Here is a 27,824-nt window from a genome sequence, read left to right as displayed (position 1 = left end):
TGGTAGCCCATTGGGTTCAGGAAACGACTCTTTCCCGTGTATATAAGCTATGCAGAAATTAGATGTTGGGTGACGTTGGATGTTGGGCACCAAATAAAATTCTGCTTACTTAACAGGTGCCTCACTGACTACCTTATTTGGGACCAGGAAGGAATTTTCGCTAGATTCAGACTGGCAAGTGCTTTCCTCAGCATTATCAAGCATGGTGTGCCTGCAGGTATGGAGCCCCTAGATGAAACTGGACACAAACCCCCGTTTTCCTTGACCATTGGCCATGCTGGCTGGAACTAATGGGAACTAGATTCCAAGAATATCTGCTTTCCCTTCCCAGCTGTACACTACTTATTCTTTTTGTGGCACAGTGCACTCAGGATTGCATGAATTGATCTGTAAGGCAGTAAGATGCAAAAGGGGACAAGACTTTGCCGCTTTAATTGTTGTGTAGAAGAGCAAATTTCAATCGGCGTAGCTTGTAGCAGAGTGTTAGACTGAAAAGACACCATGCATTTAAAGTACACCTCCCAGAAAACCTGGGAATTGTAGTTTGTTAAGGGTGCTTGGAACTGTAGCTCTGCGAGGGGTAAGCTACAGTTCCCAGGATTCTTTAGGGATAGCTTTAGATGCAAGATGTGTACATATCCCCACACTAGAACTGAAGAGATTTGAATGGAAATTTACACTAAGCCATAAAAAAATGGCCAATTACTTTCACTCAGCCTAAATAACCTGCAAGGATTGTGGTGAGAATAAAACAGGTAGGGGAGAGCTATGTATTATACCTGTGCTCCTTGGAAGAAGGATAGGATAAAAAGGAAAGGAAAATAAGTAGATGGTCTTTGCTACCTTCCCAATCTAGACTCCATGAGAAAGGAGCTGCTGCTGTTATTGTAATAGAGGACTTTCCCTGAAAGAAGGAATGCAGTAATGGATTATTACTAGTCTTAAGCATCTGCAGACTATTAGGACCTAATTTAAATAATAAGGCTTGATGATACTTCTCTGAGTAAGCACGCATTGTGCTGCACACTGTAACATATGATTCAAACCTGTGTAGACTGAGTAATGTTTGCTTTTTGTGAAGCACAAAATTATAACTAGGGCTGTAATCCTATACACGTGTATGAACAGTAAATCCTATGCTAACTGGAGTGTTAGACTTGAACTGGGGAGACATGACTTTAAAACCCCAGTAAGCCATGGGACTTGTTGTTGTTTAGTCGTGTCCGACTCTTCGTGACCCCATGGACCATAGCACGCCAGGCACTCCTGTCTTCCACTGCCTCGTATTTGAGCAGACAATAAAAGCAGACTTCGATTGACCCATAACAATTTTTCTTATAACCTTTATCAATGCAGTTCTAAAAATTAAACCAAGTTTTAATCTGCATTAAAATGTATCATTTTCTGTAAGAGCGAACAAACCACAAGATACTTCAGCTCTGATAAATATGCATGTAAGTATTCCAAAGAAAGTTAGTGGCTGAATACCGTTGCAGTACTATTCAAACAAGGTAAAGGTAAAGGGACCCCTGACCATTAGGTCCAGTCGTGACCGACTCTGGGGTTGCGCGCTCATCTCGCATTATTGGCCGAGGGAGCCGGTGTATAGCTTCCAGGTCATTTACCTTCCCGCTGTAGCGGTTCCTATTTATCTACTTGCACTTTGACGTGCTTTCGAACTGCTAGGTTGGCAGGAGCTGGGACCAAGCAACGGGAGCTCACCCCGTCACAGGGATTCGAACCACCGACCTTCTGATCAGCAAGCCCTAGGCTCAGTGGTTTAACCACAGCGCCACCTGGGTCCCTTATTCAAACAAGGATCTTCCTAAATTAGGATATTACTCCACCAATTATCACAATGTATCTTGGTGCCTTCCTGGTATTGAGTCCCATTCCCCAACAGCAATTACTTACCAGTATACAAGTACTGGTGGGAAGGTAAACGGCGTTTCCGTGCGTTGCTCTGGTTTGCCAGAAGCGGCTTAGTCATGCTGGCCACATGACCCGGAAGCTGTACACCTGCTCCCTCGGCCAGTAAAGTGAGATGAGCGCTGCAACCCCAGAGTCATCTGCAACTGGACCTAACAGTCAGGGGTCCCTTTACCTTTACCTTTACCTTTATACAAGTACTAGAAATATGGCAGACCCCACAGAATATGAGTGTACAGTAGAACTCTTAATTCTCCTGACACACTTTCCAGAGTTATCACCAACTATGAAGACTGATTGGCCTGCAATTTAATTGTCATGCTAGTCTACATTGCAGGCAACTGAATGTGCTCCACATATGTAGCGACCACAATGTGCTACATTTAAGTTTTTTTCTGTCGTTTACCCCTCACAGAGCTACTAATAAACTGTGGCTCCCTGGATTCTTTGGAGTAAAGCCATGTGTTTTAAATGTGTTTTAACCATATGGCGTGGATGTGACTTTAGTTTTGTCAAGTTTTGTGCGCACAGAACAATACACAAGAAAAAATTGTGGGTTAATTGGAACTTTGAGGATTAATGTCTATGTATCAAGGTGCAATATTAGATTACAAGGTACTTTCAGGCAGTGTTTAGCTGGTGATGGCGATCAACGCTTGCAACCAAATTGCAGGTTGTTCACCCACAATCCATGTAGGGATTATGCAAATCACAGCTGGTGCCGCTGAAGTGGTATCCCCATTTATTGCAAACTCAAATTGTTACCTTTTCTGTACTCACAGCACTATGTATTTCTTGCGTGTCTTATATTTTCTAGTACATTTGGCTTCCATTTGAGAGTTGGATAATATTTGCCTTGTTATTCTGCTTGTTCATCCTGGTGTTTATTGATGTGTTCTTGCAGTTAATGGCCACAATCTAGAAATGGACGTTGGACCTGTATTGGCAAACACATTGTTAAGGCTGTTAGATTCCCTCTTTTTCTGTTTGTGAAGAACACTGCATTTATTTGTTCCCTAAGTGGCAACTGGTAGAACAACTTGAAACCATGGCTAGGCAGTAGCTGAGTGTGACAGAGCAGTATAGCTAGTAGTCCATCCACAACCCTGGTTGAGCAGAACAGGAGGCAGACAAAAGCCTGCTTCAGACTCCGCCAGCCTGCAGCTTGTGTAGTGATTGGGCTCAATACTGTCAAGTGCTGGCTGTAGGGCCAGTTCAGGCCCTCCCTATTCTCACCCTCGCCATCCCCACACCCAAAGGAGCCTAGGTCATAAATGTGTAACCAACCTCCTTAGTTTTCCTGAACTCCTGGATGTGGGAGGGGAGGCATGATGCAGATTTACAGTGCAATCCTATCCAAGTTTATTCAGAGAAGTAAATCATACTATGTTCAACGGGGCTTATATCCCTCCAAGTTTGCATAGCAGTGCAGACTTCATTAGCTTAAATTCTGCAGGCCACAAAACAGATTCTAGGTTTCACCAGGGCTACCGGGACAAAGTAATTAATTAATGAAATAAATGGTGTGGGGAGAGGAGCAACCATGATGTTTCTTTGTCCCAGCAACCCTTGGTGAAACCCGTTTTTCATCCAAGATGATCAGATCAAACTGGGGCTACAGTCCCATGCACATTTATTGGGAAGTAAGCTTCATCCTACACAGTGAAAGTGGGACTTGCTTCTAGAGGAAACACACATAGAGTTGTGCTTTAAATCTACACAACTCCTTTTGCACATGCTCTTAATACGGCGGCATTGTTTCCTTAATAATGTTACAACCTGCGGTGCTTGGAATTTCCACGAGGCTCAACGCCTTCCTGCTCCCCTTCTTCATAACATGCAGAAAACTCCACATTCGAAGAAGAAAAATATTAGTTTATCAGAAAATCGCCTCATACCGAGTGAAACTAGCGGTCAGAGTACTAGCTCAGTAGGCTACTCTACACTGGTTGATACGGGAGTAGCAGCTTCCCTAATACCTGGATGTTCCTAATTAAAGTACTGCCCTCTAACGTTACTGCTGCATTTGTTCATTTAACAGAATCAACCTGCAATTTTTCATGCCTTCTCCTCTCTGACTTCATCATATCGTCCTGTGCTAAACACTGGCTTTCAGAACGAATGCCGAGGCTTAGCCCTGGTTCCCAAGAAACGGATATTATTATATGTAAATTATGATTTTTTTTTCCTTCCTCCCCATCATAATTTAGACTGTCGAGTAGACCGGGCTGGGACTGCACTAATTAAATTATACCTGCGGAACAACCTTTTTCTCCGTCCCCACATAAATCTGAGCTTCACAGTGGAAGAGCAGAGCGCGGGCTCTTCCCTTGACACTGGCGCCCCTAGCGGGCGTCCGCTGTCGTTCCCAAGCTACCTCCGTTCTCCACCAATCACCAACCGAGATCCGGCTCCAAGGTAACCCTTAGCCCCGCCCGCTCGCGGACGCGCCCGCCGTCCCTCGCTCTCCGGCTTCCCTCTCGGAGCTCCGCCCCTCTCCATCCGGGGTAGCTGCGACTGGTTTTTGGCTCCCAAACGGGAAGGGGCTGGTCAGCTGATCCATTCACCGCCGGTCGTCACGTGATGGTGCTGGCAGGCGCCGCTGCTACCGCGAAGGCCATGGAGTGACGGGAAGGGCCCCTTTCGGCGTCCGCCGCTTCTCCCCGTGCCTGAGCTCCTCCGCTCCGCTTGTGCCCCGCTCCGCAGACGCCGGTGAGTGAGGGGCCCCGGTGGCAGCCCCCTTCGGGCACGCTGGGCCGCTAGGCCCCTTGTGCCGCGTCCGGAAAGGAGGCAGGTTCCCCGATTCCCTTAGCTCTGACCTCTGGCTCTCCTTACGAAGAGGGTGGCCGGAGGGCGGATTTCTCTCCTGGGGACGGCTGGTGTTTTTTTAATGGGTGCTCTCAAGCTTGCTTCCCCCGCGCCCCACTCAGGTCTTCTTCCCAATGGTGGTGTCTTAAGGACTAGCGGCGTCAATGGGGCACGGCGGTCATTTGCGGGGTAGACCCCACTTCCTCAGATCGTGCAGTGCCTGTAAAAGCTTGCGCCACGGCGAAGCTGCCGATCTAAGCGAAATCCTGCAAGTCTGTTCCTCGCACGTTGACAGGACAAAGGCAGGAGCAAAGGACGAGCCCTTCATAAACAAACATGTCTTTATTTTTTTCGGTGTGGAGGGTCTCTTCAAAGAGCCGGGTAGCCAGTCACATTGCAGTTTAGTTAAGTGTCCTGATTCTCCCTCCCCCCTCCAATTCTTTAATCGTGCTAACATACCAAACTCATCTTGCAGATTTGTGTGTTATTTTATGACTTTGTTCATTCAACTCCTGTCACCTAGAATAAATCAGATCTGTATAAAAAAATACTTTGCTGGCAGGCTGTCTGTTGTTGACTCTTGTGACAGCAGTGTGAAAAGATGTCCTCTAGAGATCAAGGGTGGGCGCTCCAGATGTTGTTGCAGCCCAACTCCCATGACACCTGCTTATTGGTCATGGCTGGGGACTCTAACAACATACCCCTGGGCTGGGAGTCTTTGGTTTGAAATATTTTTATATTGTTCCTTAAACAGTTTGCTCTCCTTAAAAAAGAACTGCTTTCTGTAAGTTCCCTTCAGCATTGTTCTGCAACACAAGAGAAAGCAGTTTGTCTTAAAAATTTCAGTATAGGTAGATTAATTTGAGTTGTTTTTCTCAGAACTTAACCCTTAGAATTATCTAGTGGTTAGCCAAATACAGGGTACCACAGCCTCCAGGCTGTCACTATTTGGAGGGATTGATTCAGGCGCATACCAGGAACTTAGTTTTGCACTGTTAAAGTGCTATGTCACTCTAGCACAAGAAATCCATTTTCTGTGGTTAGGAAAATGGTAGGGAAATGCACTGAAAAGTGAGATACACGACTGATTAACAGGAAGACAAGCACCCCATAAGTGAATTAGGATGAATTCTCCTTGTCATGTAACCGTCCTGTAAACAAATGCTCAATAAAGAACAGACATAGCTAAACCACCTTGTAAGCTTAATGTAAGCAAATGGAAGAATGCTGAATAAATGTGTTTATTCAGTTTAACACACTACTGCTGCTTTTATGGTAGTTCTTAATACTAGCACTAAGATAAGCACTCTTTTTTAAAAAATCACTTTTCTCTTCATTTCAAAAATACCAATTCTTATACGTAGATTACTCATTCCCATTTCCATTTTAGTTCTAATCCACTTGCATTTTTAAATCTGTAGATATCTTATTCTGATTTATTTAAATGCAAGGCTGCTTTTGCTAGGACTAAGGAAATGGGGATAGCAAGATCTAATATGTTATTGAATCGGTAAGTAGTATTTTCTGTAAAGAGCAATGGAAAAAGGCTTAGTGATAATGGATACATAGACCATACTTTCCCCGATGTTCAAGGATTGTGAGTGGGGAGAAGTGACTAGAAGATCCAGAGACCTTTTTTCTCACAGCTCTGGTGTGTGCTAGGAGACCTACGTTAATCAGCAGAGTAGACTGCAAGTTGACAATTGAAATTGACACCTTTAACACAAGTTCCCTATTTAAAAGTTCTAGGCTATGGTATGTGAATTTTCTTCTCTTCCTTTTTTCATTCTCCTGTGCAAACTGTATAAGCAATGTCTGAAATCAATCTCAGTACTTCCTTATTCTGAATAGAGTTCATTGTGCAAACTGTAAGAACAATTGAAGTAGTTTCAGCTAAAAAAAACACTCCATCCAATGAATTGTCAATGACACATCTTTACAGAGAATGCACTTGAAGTTACCCTGAGAGTTCATCCAAGAAAAAACAGCCATAATTTTGTGTGTTCTATTTTGGCTAGACATGAATCAATTATTCTTAAGAGATGTAGTTTCAGTCCTGTGAGGAATAAGAAAAGGGTTTTTTGATTTGGGTGCACATTTTCGGTTCACATTTTCAGCATTTTATTAAACTGTTTGAGTAGAACTTTACTATTGTTGTTGATTAAGCAGTTGTGGAAGTGTTGTAAAATGTGCTAATAGTTCTCACGAAGCCTAATTAGCCCTAAAAGCAAAGTGTGGCACTTCAGCTTCACAATTCAGTAATATAGCCAGTAGTAGCCTAAAATATTCCAGTCTCATTCACTCATTTTGTTATAGGAGCTGATAGGAAGTTAAAGTCCTACGCTTTCTAGTGTATTAGTCATATGAATATCAGGCAGGTTGCGTAAGTTTGTCCAGCTAGGCTTCTACAACAACATCAGAAGTTACATAGCTTGCTACTATTCGAAACTATGTGACTAGAAGATGTTAGGAAGGTTACAGTTGAGTTTATTGTGCTCTGTGTTGATGCAAGGTTCTGTTGCCTACTGCCTAGCAAGATAGGTGTCCTGAGAAATATCACCACATTTTTGGAAGGGCCGCTTAAATGCAAGTTATTATAGAGGGGAAAGTAAAGAAACTTCCATAGCTAGTGGTTCATCAGGAAACAAAACTTTGAGGAGAGGGGGGGGGGGTGAGTGACTGTCATAAACTGTATTCTTCCCAGTATAAATATACTAACAGTATTTCCTTTTTAAAATGGTAATATTACCTATACGAACTGAAAGAATAGAAAATATACAGTGGTACCTCGGTTTGCGACCACAATCCATTCCACGGAGGTGGTCGCTCGCCGAAGCGATCGCTCCCTGAAGGCATGCTTCTGCCAATAGAGCGCTTCTGTGCATGCGCGAGCTGCACAGATCGCTCCTGCGCATCTAATGCTGCAGAACCCGGATGTAAACACTTCTGGGTCTGTGGCGGTCGCTTGCCGAAGTGGTCGCAAACAGAGGTAGGTGTAAACCGAGGTTTGACTGTATTTTGTAAAAAAGAAAATCTAAACATTACATAGTGTACAGTGTCTTCATGCTCACAATCACTATACAACATGCAGCAATATTAACAGTGGAACCAATTGCCCTGCCCTCAGATTATACAGATTAAAGATTTCTTGTAGCTGGGCAGAACAGTCTCAGAACCCCCTTGCCCTCTTATGGTAGGAGTGGCAACATGGCACTATGTTGGACCGGGGTATTGTTTAGGAAGGTGGTTTTTTTGCAAGGGGTGTGTGTTGTTACCATTGTTAATGTTATTTTTTTGTATTTTTATTTTGGTTCTTGTTATTTATGTGGGAAATGTTCAGTTTTGGGTACTTTTTGAGGTTTTGTTTATTGTTTGATATGTTGTAAGCTGCCTTGAGTGTGGCTTTAACTTTGGAAAGGTGGCATACAAATAAAATGATTGATTGATGTTTAACATTCCATGTGCACAAGTATATCAGTTTGCCAGATGGAACAATCCCTCCCCACTGCCTCGCTCTGGATTATGCACAAGTGAAATATTTTGTACAGGGTTTCCTATACAAATCACTTAATATTACGGTAGTATAGAAGGGGGGGATTTGCTACAAAACAATTGACCATTCAGCATCACAAAAATTCTAATCTCAAAATAGAAGTCTACATAATTCTATATGTAATAAAGAGATCTTTTTCACAGACTTTCCCTGACCAGGTTAGGCCTTGCTTTATGTGTATTAATGCATTGAAACTGTTTTAAATGCTTTTTGTTTTCATGCAGTTTTATTGATTTTAGGCAGTATTTTTGTTTTAATGGATATTGTTTCACTATTGTATGTAAGGCACACTGCTTAGAGACTTTTAAAATATGAAGTGGTTTAGAAATGCTTTTAAATAAGTGTTAAAACGTATGTCGGGAGGGCAGTATAGAATAGTGTGCCACACCAGTGGCCCAGAGGTGGTCCAGAAATTGTTATATATTCTGAATGGACCTTGTTCTCTATTGTTATTTAATTCCCCCCCTGTCTTTCATTTCCCCAGTGTTTTACCTCTATCTTTAAAAATCATCAGCGTCGCAATAAAGTGGCAAAAATGACAGAGTTCTGGCTGATTTCTGCTCCTGGGGAAAAAACATGTCAGCAGACATGGGAGAAGCTGTGTGCTGCAACCATAAAAAATAATAACCTGTCTACCAATGCAAAGTTTAACATTCCGGATTTAAAGGTATACCCATTCAGAAACTTGCGGTTTTGTATTCAAACTGTTTGCACCTTAAGTTTAGGGGAAATGAGACATGATGGTACAAACACAACACACTCCTATTGCCGAAGATTATTTGCCTGCTAATGTTACTTTGCTTACTAAATGAAGTAATTATAAATCACTTACCTAACTTGTGAATTTGTGGAGTGCAGGCTCCTATCTTCCACAGCATGAACTGGAACTATACAGTAAGGGGGCTGTTAGGCTTTTTAGAAATTCCAAATTATATTTTAAGTTGCCTCCCTGAATGCAGTATCACAAGCTAATGCTGAATGTACTTGTGATATAGAACAAATGGTCAGACCAGCTTATAAATCCATTTTCTATTCCCTGCTGAGATTCATGGACTCCTGTTCCAATGTACTGGCATGGATAATCTCCAACATTGTAGTTGCAGGCAGATGATAAATAAAATGATTATCTTTAAATTTCAATGCAATGTTGTTGTTGTTTTTAAAAAGGAAGACAATTTTTAGACTGAAATCATATGTATGCAAACTTGGAAATAAATCCCCTTGTACTTAATGTAGGACTTCTTTATGATTAAAAATGCATAGGATTGCACCGTTAGTCTAATAGTTCCTTCTTACAGTTACCTTGTTATATATGTTCGACCTAAAATAATTCTCATTCTTTCCTTTATAGGTTGGTACCCTTGATGTGTTAGTTGGCTTGTCTGATGAGTTGGCTAAACTGGATACATTTGTGGAAAGGTAACTACTTTTTAATATCCACCTAATATCAATGCTCACATTTCTTCCGTTTTGTTGCAATATAGAAGCCTATGTATCGTCTGCTAATTGTCTGTTTTTTAGGTTAACCAGCTTAATGACTGACAGTGTTAGCACATAATAGAAAGCGAAGAACCTTTGCGGAATAAACCATACTGTGCATGCAGCCTGATCGCTCCCACGTACCTCCTCTGGTGTGAGCAGATAAACTAAACAAGGAAGGGGCTTTAAGTTGCAGTTTGTTTTTGGCATTCCAATCCTTGCTTGTTATTGCCAAACAAACCACAGTCCTGAGTTTGTGTAATGTTAAAGCTATCCCTGTCTTATTTTCTTTACTTTGTCAGTTGCCAGCAATCAGGCTACGTGCACAGTATGGTTTATTAAGCCATATTTCTGAGTCTCCAACAATATTTTGGGTTAACTAGGTACTTCTTGGTTTGGACAACCATGACAAGTCACAACAACCAAAGTGGTAAGCAGTGGTTTGAGTTTGCCCTCCAAACTAGGTATGGAAACCAGCGTCAAACCACGAATTCCAATCCTGCTCTGCTAAGGAGGGGAAACAGGTGAAAACAAGGATCATCTGGAGGCTCAGGAATGCTACCTGTGAACCAACCCAATGTGTTAGTCTTGAGTACTTGCAGTTTTGCCATGTTTTGGAACGTTTGATTGTGCTTTGACTGTCTGCATTGCTAAAATGATTTGTAAGAACATAAGAGTCCTGCTGGATCAGATGAAAGGCCCATCCAGTTCGGCATTCTGTTCCCACAGTAGCCAAACAGGTGCGAACAGTAAGCTAAAGAAGTAGGAGTGCAACAGCACTCCTCATATTCTGTGAACCGCAATTTGTGACCCCTAGGTATAGGGCAGTATATAAATTCAGTATAAAAAAATAGATCCCCAGCAACTAATCTTCAGAGACATACCACCTCTGATACTAGAGTTAACTAGTGCCCTTTATCACCTAATAGATATTGGCCTAACAGAAAGCAATGAAAAATTCTTTGAATTGAGTAAAACTGGCAAAAATCAGTGAAAGTGCCCAGTCTTAAACGACACATAGCTTTTGAAGAGCAAAGAACAGATCTTAAACCATGACAGATTTCATGAGCAGCATTTTGGAGTGTATCATAGGGAACAATTTGTTGTCAGTTTGAAACAGTTCTGTGAAATAAGTTGTGACATAATTGTGAGTCTCATTTGATACAGCCCCCAAGTTGCTGAAACGTTTAGTCTACAGACAGAAAGATGAATGGGATCTGCTTTCTTTTATCTTAATTTTTCTCTTCTCTTCAGTGTTGTCAAGAAGGTGGCACAGTATATGGCTGATGTTCTGGAAGACAGCAAAGATAAAGTTCAGGAAAACCTTCTGGCCAATGGAGGTAAATGTTAGCTTTCTGTGAAGGGTGACATTGAAAGCTGATGGTTTGAGCATAAATTCAGAAGTGATGTATATAAGCAGAAAACCTAGAAACCAACCTATAATATCTAAAACCAATATAATATTTAAAAGGAAGCTTGCTCTTCAGCTGCAGTTCTGCTTTCCCTACCTTGTTTATAAGTCTAGATTTTTATGTGATCAGTGTCTTCTTAGTTACGTTAAGCACAAGCTTTTCATGTATGCTAATTTAAATATCCTTGAAATAGATAGATATGTTCATCGCATTAAAAAGACATACAAATAATTATGGTGATACTGATCTTGTCCATTAAATCTTTGAGTATGCCAATAATAGGCATATTCAAAGTAGCCCCAACTGAAAACAATGGTCAAGATACTTATGTAGCCTATGTTGTTTTCAACGGGTTTGACATCAGTACAACAGTTGGCTATCACCCTGTGTCGATAGTATCAAAAAGAAATGAAAAATACTGTCATACCCAAAGAATAGTGTGAAAGATGCCCTGTTGGAACATTGATCCATTTTTCCCTTGCAGTTCTTATGCAGTTGACAGCACAGATGCTTTTGTAAGAGTAGAGGTGTCATTTCTGAACACCAGTGAAAAAACTGATGTGATATGTGTAATATGCCTTCAGAATTTACTAAAGTAACTTCTGAAAGAGGGTTGGAGAATCTGTGGCCCTCCAGATGTTGGAATCAAGCTCCCCGCAAGTCCTAGCTAGCTTGGCCAATGGTTGAGGCTGACGTCCAACGATCTCTGGAAGGCTGCAAGTTCCTCAACCCTGTTCTAACAAGTGTATCATCTCCTCAAAACAAGTGTATCATGCCTGGTCAAAATAAGTGTTAAGCTGTCCCAGAGTAGCTTTTTATTGTTGGTTATCACCTGTAAATCTAGGTTATCGTTAGGTGACCTGAATAAATAGAACACAGCAATCTAGTATCTTTAATTATGCCAAAAGTATCTTTAATTATGCTCCTGCAGTACTGTCACAACAATGTCCTGTCAAAATGCCCCCCCCTCTCAGCAACTAATGGTAATAGGGGCTCCATCCTCTTATTGCTTCTGATCCACTCTATAATTATGTAGGTGCACAAAATTCATATATGAAAAGAAACATCCCAAACAGCATACCTTTTAATATGGCCTTGCTGCAATGGCTTCTATACTATATATAGTCTTTCCTGTGTTTTAAAAGGCAGACATCTATGTAACGTCTCCAGGAGCGTTGCTTGGTAGGTGTATTTATTCATTCATGCAGATTGTGCGCCATCCTATAACATAAAGTTCTCTGGCTGGCTTAAAATAGTTGTGTAAAAAAGCAACTGAAATTCCAATTAAACATAGCCATTTTAAAAAGATAGGAACCCTAGATAGATAAATAAACCAAACAGAACTCCACCCACCCAAAGTTAAAAAACAGATTTTTTAAAAAATGGGCCAGATTACTTAAATGATTTAAAAGTGAGCAGAAAGGTCTTCACCTGGTACAATAAGGATAAGAAATATGAAGCCAGGCTGTTCCATAACTAAGATGCCACTCTCCTAGCAGTGACTCACCACTCTTCATTCAATGGGAGCAGCCAGAGCTGGGTCTCTGAAGAGGAACTTGAGGTCTAAGTAGGTACATAGAGGAGAAGATGGTCTTTCAGATAGCCTTGACCAAGTTCAGAGCTTTCGAGGTTAAACCTGAATTTTAAATTGTGCCTATAAATCGGCCAGGGGCCAGCACAGCTTTGTGCTTAGTTTGCTAATACCAGCATCCAAACTTTGTGTTCACAGTTGATTTGGTCACCTACATAACAAGGTTCCAGTGGGACATGGCAAAGTATCCAATCAAGCAGTCTCTGAAGAATATTTCAGAAATAATTGCCAAGGTAGGATTATACTATCCAAAGAGGTCCGAAGCTTGTGTTATAATCTCGGTGGTACTGCATAGACCATGCACCAGGGAGTGGTAAAAATTGCTTCTGTTTTTGTAGTCTCTTTGATGTTCTTAAAAAAGAAGAAGAAACCATCAAAAATCCCCAAAGTGACGAACAAGTGCAGAAAGCTTCTGTGGTGCAAAAGCCCCCCCCCCCTGGGTAAAAGCATACAGTGATTTATCAGGAAGATCAATGAAAACATTGACCTGACATTTCAGGAAATGGAAAATTGCCTCCTATTAACATGAAGAAAGGGGGGAACCTGGAAAAGGTCAGGTAGTAGACTAACCTCTCATCAGGGTCTTGCATACTCTGGAAATGTAAATACAGTTAATAAAATATAGATATGCAACCCAGTTGGGCATCTTACAATATTGAATACTTTAAGTGAAAAAATTGGTATTGATCAGACATTTCAGAGGAATGAATACAGAATGGAAACAAAGCTATAAAATAGGCACGTAGAATGGGGACAGTTGCACATGGGTTAAAATAACGAAGTCCAAGTAAAGACTTATCAAAGTTAGCGGATTATCAAGTATAGTTCCAGATTTGCCATGTTTGTCTTGTTCAGTGCAAACCTACAACACCATAAATCTGTATTCGTTTACAGTTTGCCCATTTATGAAGGCTCAGTCCTACACTGGCAAGTGCGGATTATCTTGTCCAAAAGATTATTTTCTTGTCTGTCTGTGCAGTCTTGCACCACAATCCTAACTCAAAGGCTTGTTCTCTCCCACAACTTATGCTTTCTCTCCGAACTGGCAGGATGTAGCAGTCCTGTTTCCTAACTGCACTAATTGTGACTAAGACTCTACTCCTCTATATGGCATTTGCCCTTGATAAAAACCCAAACCTTTTCTTTTTCTTCCCATCCCCACTGCCCTGCTTGTTTCTCCTATAGATATTTGGGGATGGATGGGAATAGTTTCTAATTAGGGAATAGCTCAAAGAAGGGAAGCTCTTTCTCCAGCTGCAGGACGGCTGGCGACTGCTCTCTAGGAAGAGATTGATCTTGCTTAGTGAAATAGCTGGTAGATTAACTGTCTAAATAAATCATCACCAGTGATGAATGGTGCCATTGTGCTAAAGAGGAAAGGGAAGATAAAGCCAACTGAAGTGCCATTTGTGGATAGTGAGGCGTGCAGTTGCAGCCTTCCCTGGGTGGTCACCACAGCCAAATCATTGCTTTTCTTCTAGTTGGCCTCTTGGCAATTCCCTGCAGTAATTCCCCAAATATTTCATAGCTTCACATAAGTATGGGAACAATAACTATTCTGTATTGTAAAAAGAAGTAAGTAGTCAGTCCCCCCCGCTCTGTGATTAGTTTTGTTTCTAGTCCCTCAAAAAACTCTTGGGTGATGCCTTTCCCTTTCACCATGAGCACTGTTTACTTGAGCAACAATTCATTAGCTACCAGATCTTTCAGCAGATGCTCCTAAATGCCACTTTATCTGCTAGATGTCCAAATCAGGCATACTTCCTTGAACAAGCTTCTGTAGTCCTTCTGTGTTAAGGTTGAAGCAGGAAGAGCCACCCACGTTCACAGTAAACCATTAATTGTTTGCTGTGATGTGCAAAATGGGCCACAGTGGGTGGTATTTTACAGAGAGTAGGACCATTAAAATTAAGACTGGAGTTAGCCATGGCTATTACTTTAACTGGGACTACTCTGAGTAGGATGAGCATTGGATACAGCCCTGTGATTTTGAAAATATTCTATTGGAACAACTTATGAAAAAAGTTGTTTCAAGGCTGAAAATCCACATGGGTTTTCCAGAAAGGATCCAAGACCAGACCTAGTTAGAATAATAAAATAAAATAAATTTTAAAAAAACATCTTTGCTGGAAAACTCTATGGTTAAGATCCGCAGGCTGCCAGAAAAAAATTCTGGGAGTCCAGGGCAACAGTACCTCTTAAGGTGCACTTAAAAGTGAGGCGTTTCAAGAGCCATTTGATAGTGTATGGAGGTTAAATGTCCAAAGGGAGAAGAATTTGAATTCCACTGGGTGTGTGGAAGCCCTTGGGTAAGTCTCAAGTATGTTTCTGGATCCCACCCCCACATCATTAGCAACTTCAGTGACTGTTCTAGCAAAGTGTAAGCTCCATTTAAATGGGTCATATATGCTACAAATTAATGCTGTTTCATTACTTCTGAGAATAATTTTCTGTGTTTTAAAAAAGTTCATAAAAAGGGGATTCCGAGTCATAATCCTTTCTAAGTCAATTACAGATTTTTCAAACTCAGTTTACTAATATAGTTTACTTCTTTAAAAAAAACTGTGTGTAAGTGATAATCTGTGGCCTTCTTCATCCTGGTGTCCTCCAAGGGCTTATGGAAGCTCTAGTCCAAAACATCTGGAGGGTAACAACTGGAATGCTGGCCAGTGAATGTTGTCTCGTTTTCCTAGCCTGATATTCATTTGCACATACTGTAATTGTCATTTTTATAGGGAAATCTAATGCAGTATTTAAATGCTTCTTAGAAAACACTGATACAGTTTTGTTTCTGAATTTTGTTCTTTAAAGGGAGTGACTCAGATTGATAATGACCTGAAGGCAAGGGCGTCTGCATACAACAACCTGAAAGGCAACCTTCAGAACTTGGAAAGGAAGAATGCGTGAGTTGTCTTCTTCTGTAAGCCAATCTGAAAGCAAGCTGATGAATTTGATATGTTCAATATGACTTTTGATTTCTGAATTCATACATTTCTCAGGTAAGGGCCTAAATTAGCAGACTGCCCTACCTCTGGGTCTGGACTTACTGTACAAGTTAATGGTGGAGTTAAAGCCACATTTGAAACAAGCTAAGAAAAGAACCTGAAAAAAGAGGGAAGAAATATATTTGCCATCATGTTGAAGTCATACAGAGAATTGTACAACCAGCAGCCATATAGCTCAACTTGTCAGTCTTATCACAGCACATGATCTTTGTTTTCAGATAACATTAAGTGGTGGGCTCTGCATATCATGCAAGTTTATCTGAAAATTTGGGATTTCATACTTTACTAAGCTTAAGGTATCTAGTCACTTGGATTGAGATTTTGGCTATTTGTCAGTAAAGTAATTGATTGGTTTTGGGGCATGTCTAATTGATTATATCACATCAGGAGCACTATAAAAATTGTAGCTATTCGCCACCAAAAGTCTTATTATTCAGATCAAATTAAATATAAGAATTATACACTCATTTCTTGATCTTCTTGTTCTTTAACAGGGGAAGTTTGCTAACCAGAAGTCTGGCTGAAATTGTAAAGAAAGATGACTTTGTACTTGATTCTGAATACTTGATTACGTTGTTAGTGGTTGTACCAAAGTAAGTCTGTCTCCTGGTCCCAAAAAGAATCCTTGCTGAAAAGTAAAGACGAACATACAGAATGTAATAAGAGGAAGGGATATTTCACAGCATGATTTGTTTGCTGAAACTGCTATGTTACCATGGAATAATTAAAGGCACATGTAGGAATGTGCAATCCACTTCTAAGGGGCAGGGGAACGGGCATTGTCTTTACATCATCTCAACATCAGCAAAAGCACTCAATGTTTCCATTGTAAATTGAAGCCCTCTCACAAGCACTGCAAAATCTGTTCATTTATTAAGTCATTCAAGAGAAATCTAGCTAAGCTGTGAAAACTGCCCTCCAGGTTTCAGAAATTCTCATTGATTTGCTCTAACCTATTGAAGTGTTTAGCTTGTAAATTGGATTTACTCAAGTCAGTTAACATTTTGCTTCTTATCACTGCATTTGTCTTCCCTGCCCTAACTCTTCCTATATTAGCCTGCAATCTTAGTAAAGCATTAGCAGGCCAGGCAAACAAGGCTAGTCTTTGTAATAATATTTTAGTCAAAGTACCAGTAAATTGTGTTGAGGATGTATCTGAGTTGGTCGAAGGATGGTTATAGCTCATGGAAATTTACTAGCTTTTAAAAAATGAAAACTGGAAATACTTGCTAAAAAGGTATTGTCTTAGGAAAAGAAGACATTTTTAGGCCAATAAAGAGTTGAAAATAAAGAACAAGGTGTTGAGCTTAGCTTCTTGTTTAATTTTGTAGAACATTCTGTACATCTAAAATTATATACACAACAAAAACTTATAATTTTACCCCATGCCTGCTTTATTCTGAGTGTCGAACAGGGCTTGCAGTATGCATATTTACTTTTAAAGTAAGTGTCCGTAAAATGCAATGAAAAATATGCACTTTGAGATTATTATTATTTATTCCCTGTCCATCTGGCTGGGTTTCCCCAGCCACTCTGAGTGGCTTGAAGCATATTTAAAAACATAATAAGAACATCAAGTATTAAAAGTTTGATCTTTGCTCTAATGCACAATGTTCTACCCTTTGAAAACCAGGAGTGCCTTTTCCTATGCAATAAAAACAAGAGTTTGCAATAGGTATTGTTCATTACAACAACTTCCTTGCAAGTCCTGATCTTAAAGCTGTACTGGAGAACTTAAGTCTGTCTAAGTCTTAAGCTGTACACACCACTGGGAATGAATCCCTGGAGTTCAGAGTAAATTGAGTAAAGATACATACAATAGTACTATAAAACTATTTCCTGAATTAGCACCTGACAGAGCAACATCTGATGCAGTGCAAAGTTCTTCTGTAGATGGAAAGGAAACTAGGCAGCCCCTCTGTGTATTCATGGAGAAACCTGGAGCACACATCAGACAGCTCCTTGGATCCTGGATGTATCCTGGGTTTACACCCAATGTATCCTGAAAACACTCATGGTGCTGACAGTGGCAAAAAGAACTTTGTGCTCCCCTCCCCAGGGATTTTTGTTAAGGCAACTAATGCTTAACTTTTCCATCTGTAGGATAAATTATAATGACTGGATGAAGCAGTATGAAACTTTAACGGATATGATAGTTCCACGATCCAGCAAGTAAGTTTGATTCCACTTACTTAGGAACACAGTTGAAAATAGGCAGATGTACTTAAAAAAAAAAGGAGAAACAGCTTTTGGAGACTTGGTTTGCCCAGTAGTATAACACCCCCCTGGGAAAAAAAAGTTAGTTCTCTTTTAGAATTCTTTCATCACCTTGTGATTTGAGTCTTTGAATCAGGTCCGTTCCCCTAGAAACTGCATTCCTGAACAATGAATACAAGTGCCACCTTATTACCGTGTTTCCCCTTTTTTAAGTCGTAGTCATAAAGTAAGCCAGGGCAGCAATTTTAAGCATTTGAGAAATATAAGACATACCCTGAAAATAAGACATACCTCCATGTCTGCCAGCTCGGGGCCTGAAACTGGCTGCTGCAGCATGGAGCGCTCAGAGCGCCCAGGCGCGGGCAAAGCAAGAACATGGAGGTGCTGATCAGCTGGAGCGCGGGAATTAGTTGTTCCTGGCTCAGCTGGAGCGCACGCGTAGGAGGAACGCAGCAAAGTCAGCCCTGAGGAGGGAAAATGGCGTTTAAAAATGCCGTTTGAAGCGCCCACCTCGCGAAGGAAAAGCGCCTCGCCGGCCACCGCCCTGCCCAAACCAGGGCTCTCTCCCCTCAGTCACCCCCAGATGCCCCGCCGCTGCTCTCCCCTCCCTCAACTGCCCCTTCTTCCCCAGCCGGCTGCCCGCGTTCCTCCAGCCGGGGCACGCAGCGGGGAAAGGGTGTGCGACGGCTGAGGCAAACAGAGGTGGCCGGTTGCCCAGGGGTGGGATGGTCAAAAAGGTGGGTGAGAAGGGAAGGAAGCTCCTTGCTCGCCGCCTCCTCTCTCCCTCTCCCTCTCTCCCGCTGGGCGCCTTGGCCCCGGGGAGGTGCAAGGAGCCGCAGCAAACGCGGAGGAACAGGCGGCCAGGGGTGGGTCGCTTTCTCCGCCTCCTTGGAGTTTGGGCTCCGTATACAGGAAGGAGCGAGCCCGGAACTGCCTCCCAGCCAGCAGCCCCTGAGGAGCCGCCTCCGCCGCCGCCCTCGAGCTTCTTTTCCCTCAGGCGGCTGCAGCGTGGAGCAGATCATGAAGTCGGGCAGATCATACCGTAATAAAAACCGTACCGGTAATAAAAAAAATACAGGTAATACACCCCACCGAAAATAAGACACCCTGTGGTTTTGGGGGGTGGAAAAGTTATAAGACGGTGTCTTAAAAAAGGGGAAACACGGTATGAGTCTGGTTCCAGTAACGCCCAATAATGTGTGCAGCCAGCTGTACTGTTGGCCACAGCCCAACCACATGGTACAATTGTTAGGAGAGGTGATGTTCAAAAAAGCATATTTTTGTCATGGTCTCATTTGGACTTGAAGGTTGAAAGTCCAGTAATCTTCTACTGGGCCAACTGTATTAGAGGAACCTTCGGTTTGCACAGAAATCGTCTTATGGGGCAAGGGCAGGTACAACTCTCATTCTCGCCCCTCCTCTGAAGCAGTATCTGTTCTTCAGTTAGTTCTAATGCTCCGTTCACTTTACTAAGCAGGCAAGATCGGGAAAGCTACTGAAAGCTGTTAAGTAGTGTTGCAAATTTGAGGTCATTTTCTCAGAGAACACTTAAATTGCACTCAGCGGGTTTAATGCAGCTAGCTTTGCTCAGAAAGGAGAAAGCTTTGAATGTGAAATGCGACTCGAGCACTTCTCCTGTGAAGCATGGCAAAGGTGAGCTGCAATTACTCCTCTAATAGAGGTACACCATCTGTAAGCCTAGCACTGTAATCTGAAGCAGTACAACTGTGCAGCAGCACATAAGCTGTTTTTGCTGGTCTTGCGTTACAGGTTACAGTTTTTATTGCAGTATGTTCCATTGTTTTTTTACCTGTGCTCCCTGGCGTCTTTCGTTCTTTGCAGTGTTCTTTCAGAGGACCAGGATAGCCTTCTCTGTAATGTCACCTTGTTCAGGAAGGCCGTGGATGAGTTCAGACACAAAGCCAGGGAAAACAAGTAAGTGGTCCTGCCAGGTTGTTTTTCTGACGAACAGCAATTGTAAACCAACCTACAATGGTCTGCTGGTCTCTCGATGCAGGTTTATGGTCCGCGACTTTCAGTATAATGAAGAAGAGATGAAGGCAGACAAGGAAGAAATGAACAGGCTGTCTACCGATAAGAAGAAACAGTTTGTAAGTTCAATGTGTGTTAAATACATTTGAAGATAATTCTTCAACCCCCCCAAATAGTTCTTCCTTCCCTACATCTGCCTTTAGGGACTATTGAGACTTAATTCCTTGATATATAAGAAATATTGCAGTAAATGCAGAGCGAACAAAGCAGTCTTTGAGAGTATGAAAGCTGTTATAGTAATTGTAGGTTACAGTTTGGGCTACACTTTCCAGTGTTTGGCTATTTAGTTTTTTAGATGGCATTGGGGGGTCTTCTTGAGTGTGGCATCCCACCTGTGGAATCTCCTCCTGGCAGGCATCATTATGGGTTGTATCCAATGTTCTGTGTGCGTTCTGCTGGTGTAACAGGATTTAATTTTTCTCTCAACCCACACGTGCCCCCCAGATCTGCCCCAGAGGTTCCCCCAACCTTCAAGAGCTGGTTTTGAGAGGGAGGTGCTGATGAGGACAGGAGAGGAAGCACCACTGAGTCCATGGAAAATGCATTGTGTCAGTGCAACTGCAGCCTTGGATACTGTCCTATGCAGTGCTTTTTTTCTTTTAAAAAAATGTTTAAGGGTACTCTCATTTTCCTTCTCATATTGAAATACTGCCCCTCAATGAGACCAAACTTAGATTCGCAAAATGTTTAGGGGTATGCGTACCCCCATGTCCCCCCAGAAAAAAGCACTGGTCCTATGTATTTTTTATGCCAAGTGAAGACCCCCCCCCCAATCATTTTGATCTGTGACTAGGTGAATGCTTGACTTGGTCTTTTATGTAATTGCTGTATGTATTTTTGTTTCTGTTGTTTTTATATTATTGCCGTTTTATAGTTTTAGGTAAGCTCCCTCTGTCTTCATATAGAAAGGCAGGAAATAAATGCTTAAAATGACAAGATGTTGATGTTCAGAATCTCAGTTTCACTAGCCAAATGATGCTTCCATTATCTCATCTTGGCATGCTTTGGTCTGTTCATTCTGTAGAGCAGCTGCAGTAACGTTGCCCTACACAAAACAGTGCAAAGTCTCCTGATGCTTAAAATGACTTCTTGCTTTTCCTTTCCAATTACAGGGGCCTCTAGTACGATGGCTGAAAGTAAATTTCAGTGAAGCTTTCATTGCGTGGATTCATGTGAAAGCGCTGAGAGTCTTTGTTGAATCTGTTTTGAGGTATTTTTCTGTATAGATGAGCTATTGCTCCATTCCTTCAAGAATCACTAGGGTTCCACATGTTTGGTCTAGTGAATCTTGGTAGCTACGCTCTCTTGCACAGACACCAGGATTATCTGAATCAAATTACTATTTACACATTAACTAGGAACAATGCCGATTTACTAAAGCAATCAGACAAGCAGTAAGATTATTTTAATATTAAACTTTCATGATATTCCAGATACTTCCATGAACCTGCAAGGCAAGGAGCAGGTCTTCCAGGACTCACAGCCATTATGCTCTAAAGATGGTTCCAAAACCTCTGAATAAGACAAGTGTTCCAGAATAAGAGAGTTATCCCTTTCAGATACCTGTTTCCCCCTCTTTTCTTATCCTCCTGCCTGTTAATTAGGCTTGGAGCACAGCGTGAACAGGTGCTTACACAGAAACTTTTTTAATGTTTGATTTTTATTGACAATTTTTCTAAACAATACAACGAACGACAACTGGTACTGAGACTCTTGAGTTTCATTAACGGCAGAGCTCAACGTCCTTGGGAATTTTGCTGCCCCTTCATAATAGTATATTTCCAAAATAACTGGCAGCAGTGGTGATCTTGGCCCCTCTCCATAGTCTTACTGTATTCCCCCTCCACCCAAGCTAATTTCACATTGTCAGGTTTATTGCTCATCTAAGGCTAGTTGTCCTACTCCATGAAGCCATCATGTAACAAAAATAATAATCGGATGTTTATGAAGCACATGCATATCCCATCACCATATCCCCACCTCCATGATGGGGAGAGCAGCATTAACATTTGATCTTGCTGAACTGGCTGCCCCACTGTATCACTAATGGTGACAACAATTGCATTCCAGAAGTCTCAGAACTGAAGCACACCCCCAACAGCTCTTAAAATTACTTTGCTCTTCTAGGTATGGTTTGCCAGTGAACTTCCAGGCTATGCTCCTTCAGCCCAACAAGAAAACAATGAAGAAATTGAGAGAGGTTTTGTATGACTTGTACAAGCACCTTGACAGCAGCGCAGCAGCAATCATTGATGTAAGTAACTCACATTTTTACGATGTCCACCTGCAATTCAAATTGTTGGAGTTGTGTTGACTGAGAATTTTCTTGCGCCAAGGAGACATTATCTGGCTCATCCACATCTACCAGCATGGGAACTGGTGCTGATTGGACAGTTTATAAGTTTGCCCAGAGGTTGGTAAAGTAGAATACGTGGTTGATTTGCAGTCTTAGGTCTTGCTAGAAGGGATGACCCTGTGCAAACCACTAAAACAGTAATCACAATGTCTTGAGTGCCACAGTGGCAGATTTGGAACAATCGTCTGCCATTCAGCATCACTTGCCATGGAGACTCTGTAGATAGAGGTAGATGATGTCATTTATCAATCTCAGTGGACCTAGTGGGACTGGTTGAGAGTCTCATTAAATTCTGAAGTTTCCCAGCTATCACTTTTTTTAATGAAATCTTTCTTGTCAAGCATGTTCTGTCACAAAGCTATGACCCTTCCCCAGTGGAAAGGAAATTTTAAAACATACCAAAAGGATAAAATTCAGGTGGTTTTTATTTGAGTCTGAGCAATAGTACTTGTACGTGTTTTTTTAAAAATGTGGCCATTAACTCTCCTGCTAAACTCTTACAGTTATTGAGTTTAAAAAAAAAACTTGTCTTTTATAGGCAACTATGGATATTCCAGGTTTGAACCTCAGTCAGCAAGAATACTACCCTTATGTGTACTACAAGATAGACTGCAACTTGCTCGAATTTAAGTAGATGACTTCTGACCCTGACCACCCTCACATAATATTGGTGTCCAAGAAGAAAAGGTTGAAGAATGGTGATGCTCCTAACTCTCTCCTGTAAACCTGTGCTTGCTTGCTTCCTCCCTCACGTAGGAGAATAATCCCCATAGTGGTCCATCTCTTTGACATTTTCTTTTAAAAGAGAAATGTAAGTATCGCTTTTAAATTGATCAGGTCTGTAAATGTATATTGAGAGAATCAGAGTGTATTTATAAATAGTCCTTATTTAAAAAAAGTTTTTAAAGGGTCATTCCTCTTTCGTACCGTGGTTTGCATCAATTCCATTGACTATCCTCCGGGAAGAACTTGTTTACAAAGGAAGATTGTGGGGAGAAAACTTAATGCCATTTTGTTCACCGTGTTTCATAGATATAAAACTTGTAAACATTGTTATTGAATTGTGATGTAAAATATGTGAAGATTGATATTCAGTCCGTGCTTTCTGAATGTTTAAAACTTATGCACTGGAAACATTCACAGGAGAAAAATAAAAGCACCTGTACTGCTGTATTGACTGCTTTGTCTCACTCTGGTATTACTTTGTCAAAAGCTGGTAGGAATCATTTTGAGAGGTGAGATTCATACGCTGGGTGCTAAAGCAAGCAAACAGATTTGAGCAATCGCTGGAAGGAATTGGTGGGGCTGGCAGGGGGAGAATAGATGAAGACCTACAGGACAATAATCAATAAAAGGGGACCCAGGTGGCGCTGTGGTTAAACCACTGAGCCTAGGGCTTGCTGATCAGAAGGTCGGCAGTTCAAATCCCTGTGACGGGGTGAGCTCCCATTGCTCGGTCCCAGCTCCTGCCAACCTAGCAGTTCGAAAGCACGTCAAAATGCAAATAGATAAATAGGAACCGCTACAGCGGGAAGGTAAACGGCGTTTCCATGTGCTGCTCTGGCTTGCCAGAATCGGCTTTGTCATGCTGGCCACATGACCTGGAAGCTATACGCCGGCTCCCTTGGCCAATAATGCGAGATGAGCGCGCAACCCCAGAGTCGGTCACGACTGGACCTAATGGTCAGGGGTCCCTTTACCTTTTACCTTACCTTCATTGCTGGGCCCAAGTACAGTAGTACCTCGGCTTACAGTCACTTGAGGTTACGAACTCCGCAAACCCAGAAATAGTACCTCGGGTTAAGAACTTTGCTTCAGGATGAGAACAGAAATCGTGCGGCGGCAGTGGGAGGCCCGATTAGCTAAAGTGGTACCTCAGGTTAAGAACAGTTTCAGGTTAAGAACGGACCTCTGGAACGAATTAAGTTCTTAACCCGAGGTACCACTGTCAATAGAGAAACATGATGGGTCTTTTTAAAGAGCTGGTTGATTCTAACATGCATTTTGGTATTACGAAGAATAGTTTTATAATATTTATTGGTCAGCTCCAATTCTTTATTTCTGTTGCTTGAATATTTAAAAACTCTTTGGAGCTTCTGCACTACCACCACACTTTTGTTTCTGGAACACCAGAGGGCACCCTTGTGCCACTTTCAAACAAACAATATTACGGTAAAATGAGAACTTCAAAGGGAGCTTCAGTAATAAGCTAGTTTCTTCTAACAGAGGTCTGTTAGGAGAACAGCATGATATTTTTTAAGTGCCAGGAATAAGCCAGACTTCCATTACCTTGTTCTACACACCTTTCTTTCTACCTTGAGCTATAGTAGAAGATTGCAGGTCAAACGCTACAGTGAACCCACCGTATCCAGTTGTGTCCCTCCATCCAGTTGTGTCCCTCCACCCGCTGAATGCTGTTTGATCCTGCAGAGCCTTCACCAGAACAGAGACCAAAGCTATCCAGCAATTTCCTCTGCGCCACCCCAAATTTGCTCATAGGGTGTGGAACACTTTGGAATAACGTGGGCTGTGTCACAGCAGTTGCAGGAGGGAGGGACAGCCACCCAAGATCACCTCCATCCCTTTTCCACTGACAGAAGGCTCCACTGGATCAAATACCAGTAACTTTCCAGCAGCGTCTAGGGTGCCAGTTGGATGCAGCTTGAGGTCATCATGTAGCCTAGTTGAAAACTCTTCTTTTGAAAATAATGCAGCCTGTTGGTGCTGTTCGAATTGTGCTGCAAAATGCCAGGACCCAGCTCCCAGAAAGTTCAGCCAGTTACCAGAACTGCTGCTTACATAATCTCATGGATACAGAACACAACCTACAGTTACTCTTGCTTATTTTAGAGAACACAATCCATTAAAACAACAATACATCACTAAACAACAGTTGATAGCAACATCAACCGAGTCTCTTCCAAACACCTAACACCTGTCTTTACATTTTTATTTTAAAAAAAGATTGTTATAAAAACAATAAACAGCAACAAGAACATTTTAATAGGGAATATGTGAGAGGGATATAGGAAACAGGAGAATCGGGGAAAATATTAAGAAGGATGTTGAAAATCACATCAAAAATACAATTAAACGCAATTCTTACAATTATTATTGGAAGGGGGCCTTTAAGAGGATGTGACCAGTTTCTTTAATATAACTTCTGAAGAAGAAGTGTTGATTGACTACTATTTCATTATCATCTGTCAGCAAGCCTGGAGGTAGTGGGTATGACATATTTCATGGAGTCAAATCCTACCTGATTCACGTCTGCCATTAATTGTGTATAGGTGGAGCCTGAATATGTTCTTGTATATTTGTGAAAGCAATAAAATCACACCATGTGTCCATACATGCATCTCGCCTACGTTGTCTATTTATACGTCTGAGCTTATGGGCAAGTTTTTCCAATAATGCTATAAGCTGTACTTGGTGCCATGCCTCTGGATCATTCTTTCCATGCCTTAGCTATGAGCAAATGGCTTATCAGGTCCTTATTCATTACATGCAAGTTTTGGTCTGCGAACAAATTTAGAAGGGCTAACGGAGGTGTCATTTGAACATCTTGTTTAGCATCTACAGTTACCTTAAAGGTATTAATTTACTCAAAACACAAAGCCTTTCTATCTGCTCCAATACATTCAAAAACATTGCACATGTTATGGATATAGGAGGCTTCTGTAATGAAGTTTGTGAACTTTTTTTTGTGTGTGTGTATTAACAGCGTTGTTAGACTCACACAGCATGTGAATTGACCACATTGCTAGAACTAACGGACTCTTGAAAATGCTAAAAGCAACCTTTGAACTGGCACAGAATACATCCTCAGGAGTAGATTGTTGCAAAGAAAAAATAGATTTTGCTCATGCAAGCTGATAATGACCCAATTAAGTAAACCAAGAAGGTTGAAGTGTGACTTGTCTGGTGTTCTTGGAGGGATTGGGTTATGATACACACATCTCCCCCAGCAGAAGTGAAATACCGTATTTTCCCATGTATAACACAACCCCTATTTTTGGGAACTCAAATTTAAGAAGATGGGGAAAGATGACCCCCGTTTTTTAACATTAGTTTAGAGTAAAAAAATCCAGTCTTATACACTGAAAAGTACGGCAATTCAAACAAGATGTAGAGTACAACCCCACCCCATCCCCAATACAAACCACACCTGGGGAGTGGAAATGTGCAGAGACTAAGTATAAAAGTATAATTCATTTCCCATTACATTTGGGCACCACAGACACTTAAAGAGGTTTTCGCTGCTTAAGCATCTCCCCTATTGGTTGAAATATGTGGTGGTAGTTAAACATGTTTCCTGCATTATTGTGCTTTTTCAGACAGGTGACCTGACATTTCTTTGTTGCCAGCACAAAGGAAGCATGCTTTTCTACCATCCATGTTGCTCAGCTTAAAATGCGTTGCAAAAAATGCCTATAAAAACTAAACCTGAAATACCACGTAACAGTCTCCTTGCTATATAACTTGATTATTTGAGAGTCTACATTGGGCCTCAGGATTTGGGGATGTGCAGTGTCAACTTCAAGGTACATGACTTGAAAACTGCCTATGGTCTTGGACCAGTTGGTTATTTTTCTGCTTCTTGTAGCAATTGTACATAGCTGAGCTAGGTGGTGTATGATTTTTTTTAATTGAAAAAAGATTGAACTTCTAGATTCTAGCCTTCCAGTAACTTATCTGCTAATCCTCTCTGCTTCTTTCGAGTGCCTCATCCCTCTGTCAATTTCGGACTGTCCCACTCACCCTCCAGGTGAGCTGCAAAGATCTAAGAACAACAAATGTTCTTCACAGACATGGACCACCAATATGAGGCTTGCAAACCACTGGTGGTCTACCGGTACGGTCCACAGTTTGGGAACCCCTGGGTTGGACAACAAAAATTTGCTGGGCCAGCTCCCGTTGAAGACTGAGATGTCTCCTTAAAGCAGAGATCATCTTGCTGGCAGATCTGTTCCTATGTCTTGTAAGTGATTAAATAGACATATGGGTTTTATATATATATTGAAGGCTTCTCACTTAGAAGGAAGCAGGATTGCCTCTCTTGCTCCTGTGCTTCATTTCCATTTTTTAACAAATCCCAATCTCTTCCACACCACATGCCTCTCAACAAACAACACCTTTCACTTTCACAGAGGTTACTGTTTAGAATTTTTGCCTGTTGCTAAGCAACACTTTCTTCCACACAGACCGGTTTCCATGTGCTAATAGATGTGAATGCTCTCTTATCAAATAATGAAGTCTCCTCAGAGTCTGCAGTGCCTAACCTGGCTATACTGTTCTGAACTGAAGTAGCAGGCTTTTTTTTTTTACCAGCTGCAGGCAGTTTCTGTTTTAGATATTTATTTTAAAATTTTATATGCCCACCTTGCTAGTACCTCAAAGCCACTACTAACAGCAACGGTAA

The 27,824-nt window shown here is 41.6% G+C and overlaps 1 protein-coding gene across 2 annotated transcripts; it reads left to right on the top strand.

The window, feature by feature from the left end:
- The first annotated feature begins 143 nt into the window (after positions 1 to 143).
- ATP6V1C1 (ATPase H+ transporting V1 subunit C1) lies at positions 144 to 23,572 on the top strand. Of its 2 annotated transcripts, none has more exons than XM_035125736.2 (13): positions 144 to 217; positions 8,775 to 8,957; positions 9,642 to 9,709; positions 11,024 to 11,109; positions 12,911 to 13,005; positions 15,584 to 15,675; positions 16,272 to 16,370; positions 17,881 to 17,949; positions 19,837 to 19,929; positions 20,012 to 20,105; positions 21,159 to 21,256; positions 22,174 to 22,300; positions 22,941 to 23,572. In XM_035125736.2, exons 1-13 carry the CDS (start codon positions 203 to 205, stop codon positions 23,034 to 23,036), a joined length of 1,215 nt encoding a protein of 404 aa, XP_034981627.1. In that variant the 5' UTR covers positions 144 to 202; the 3' UTR covers positions 23,037 to 23,572. The 2 variants fall into 2 exon arrangements, with proteins under 2 accessions (XP_034981627.1, XP_034981628.1); XM_035125737.2 differs by lacking the exon at positions 144 to 217 and adding an exon at positions 4,484 to 4,641.
- The last annotated feature ends 4,252 nt before the right edge of the window (positions 23,573 to 27,824 follow it).

Source organism: Zootoca vivipara, chromosome 8 (assembly GCF_963506605.1).
Source record: "Zootoca vivipara chromosome 8, rZooViv1.1, whole genome shotgun sequence".
Lineage (NCBI taxonomy): Eukaryota > Metazoa > Chordata > Lepidosauria > Squamata > Lacertidae > Zootoca > Zootoca vivipara.
Note: the sequence above shows the minus strand (reverse complement) of the source record. Positions and strands in the feature narration are given on the sequence as shown.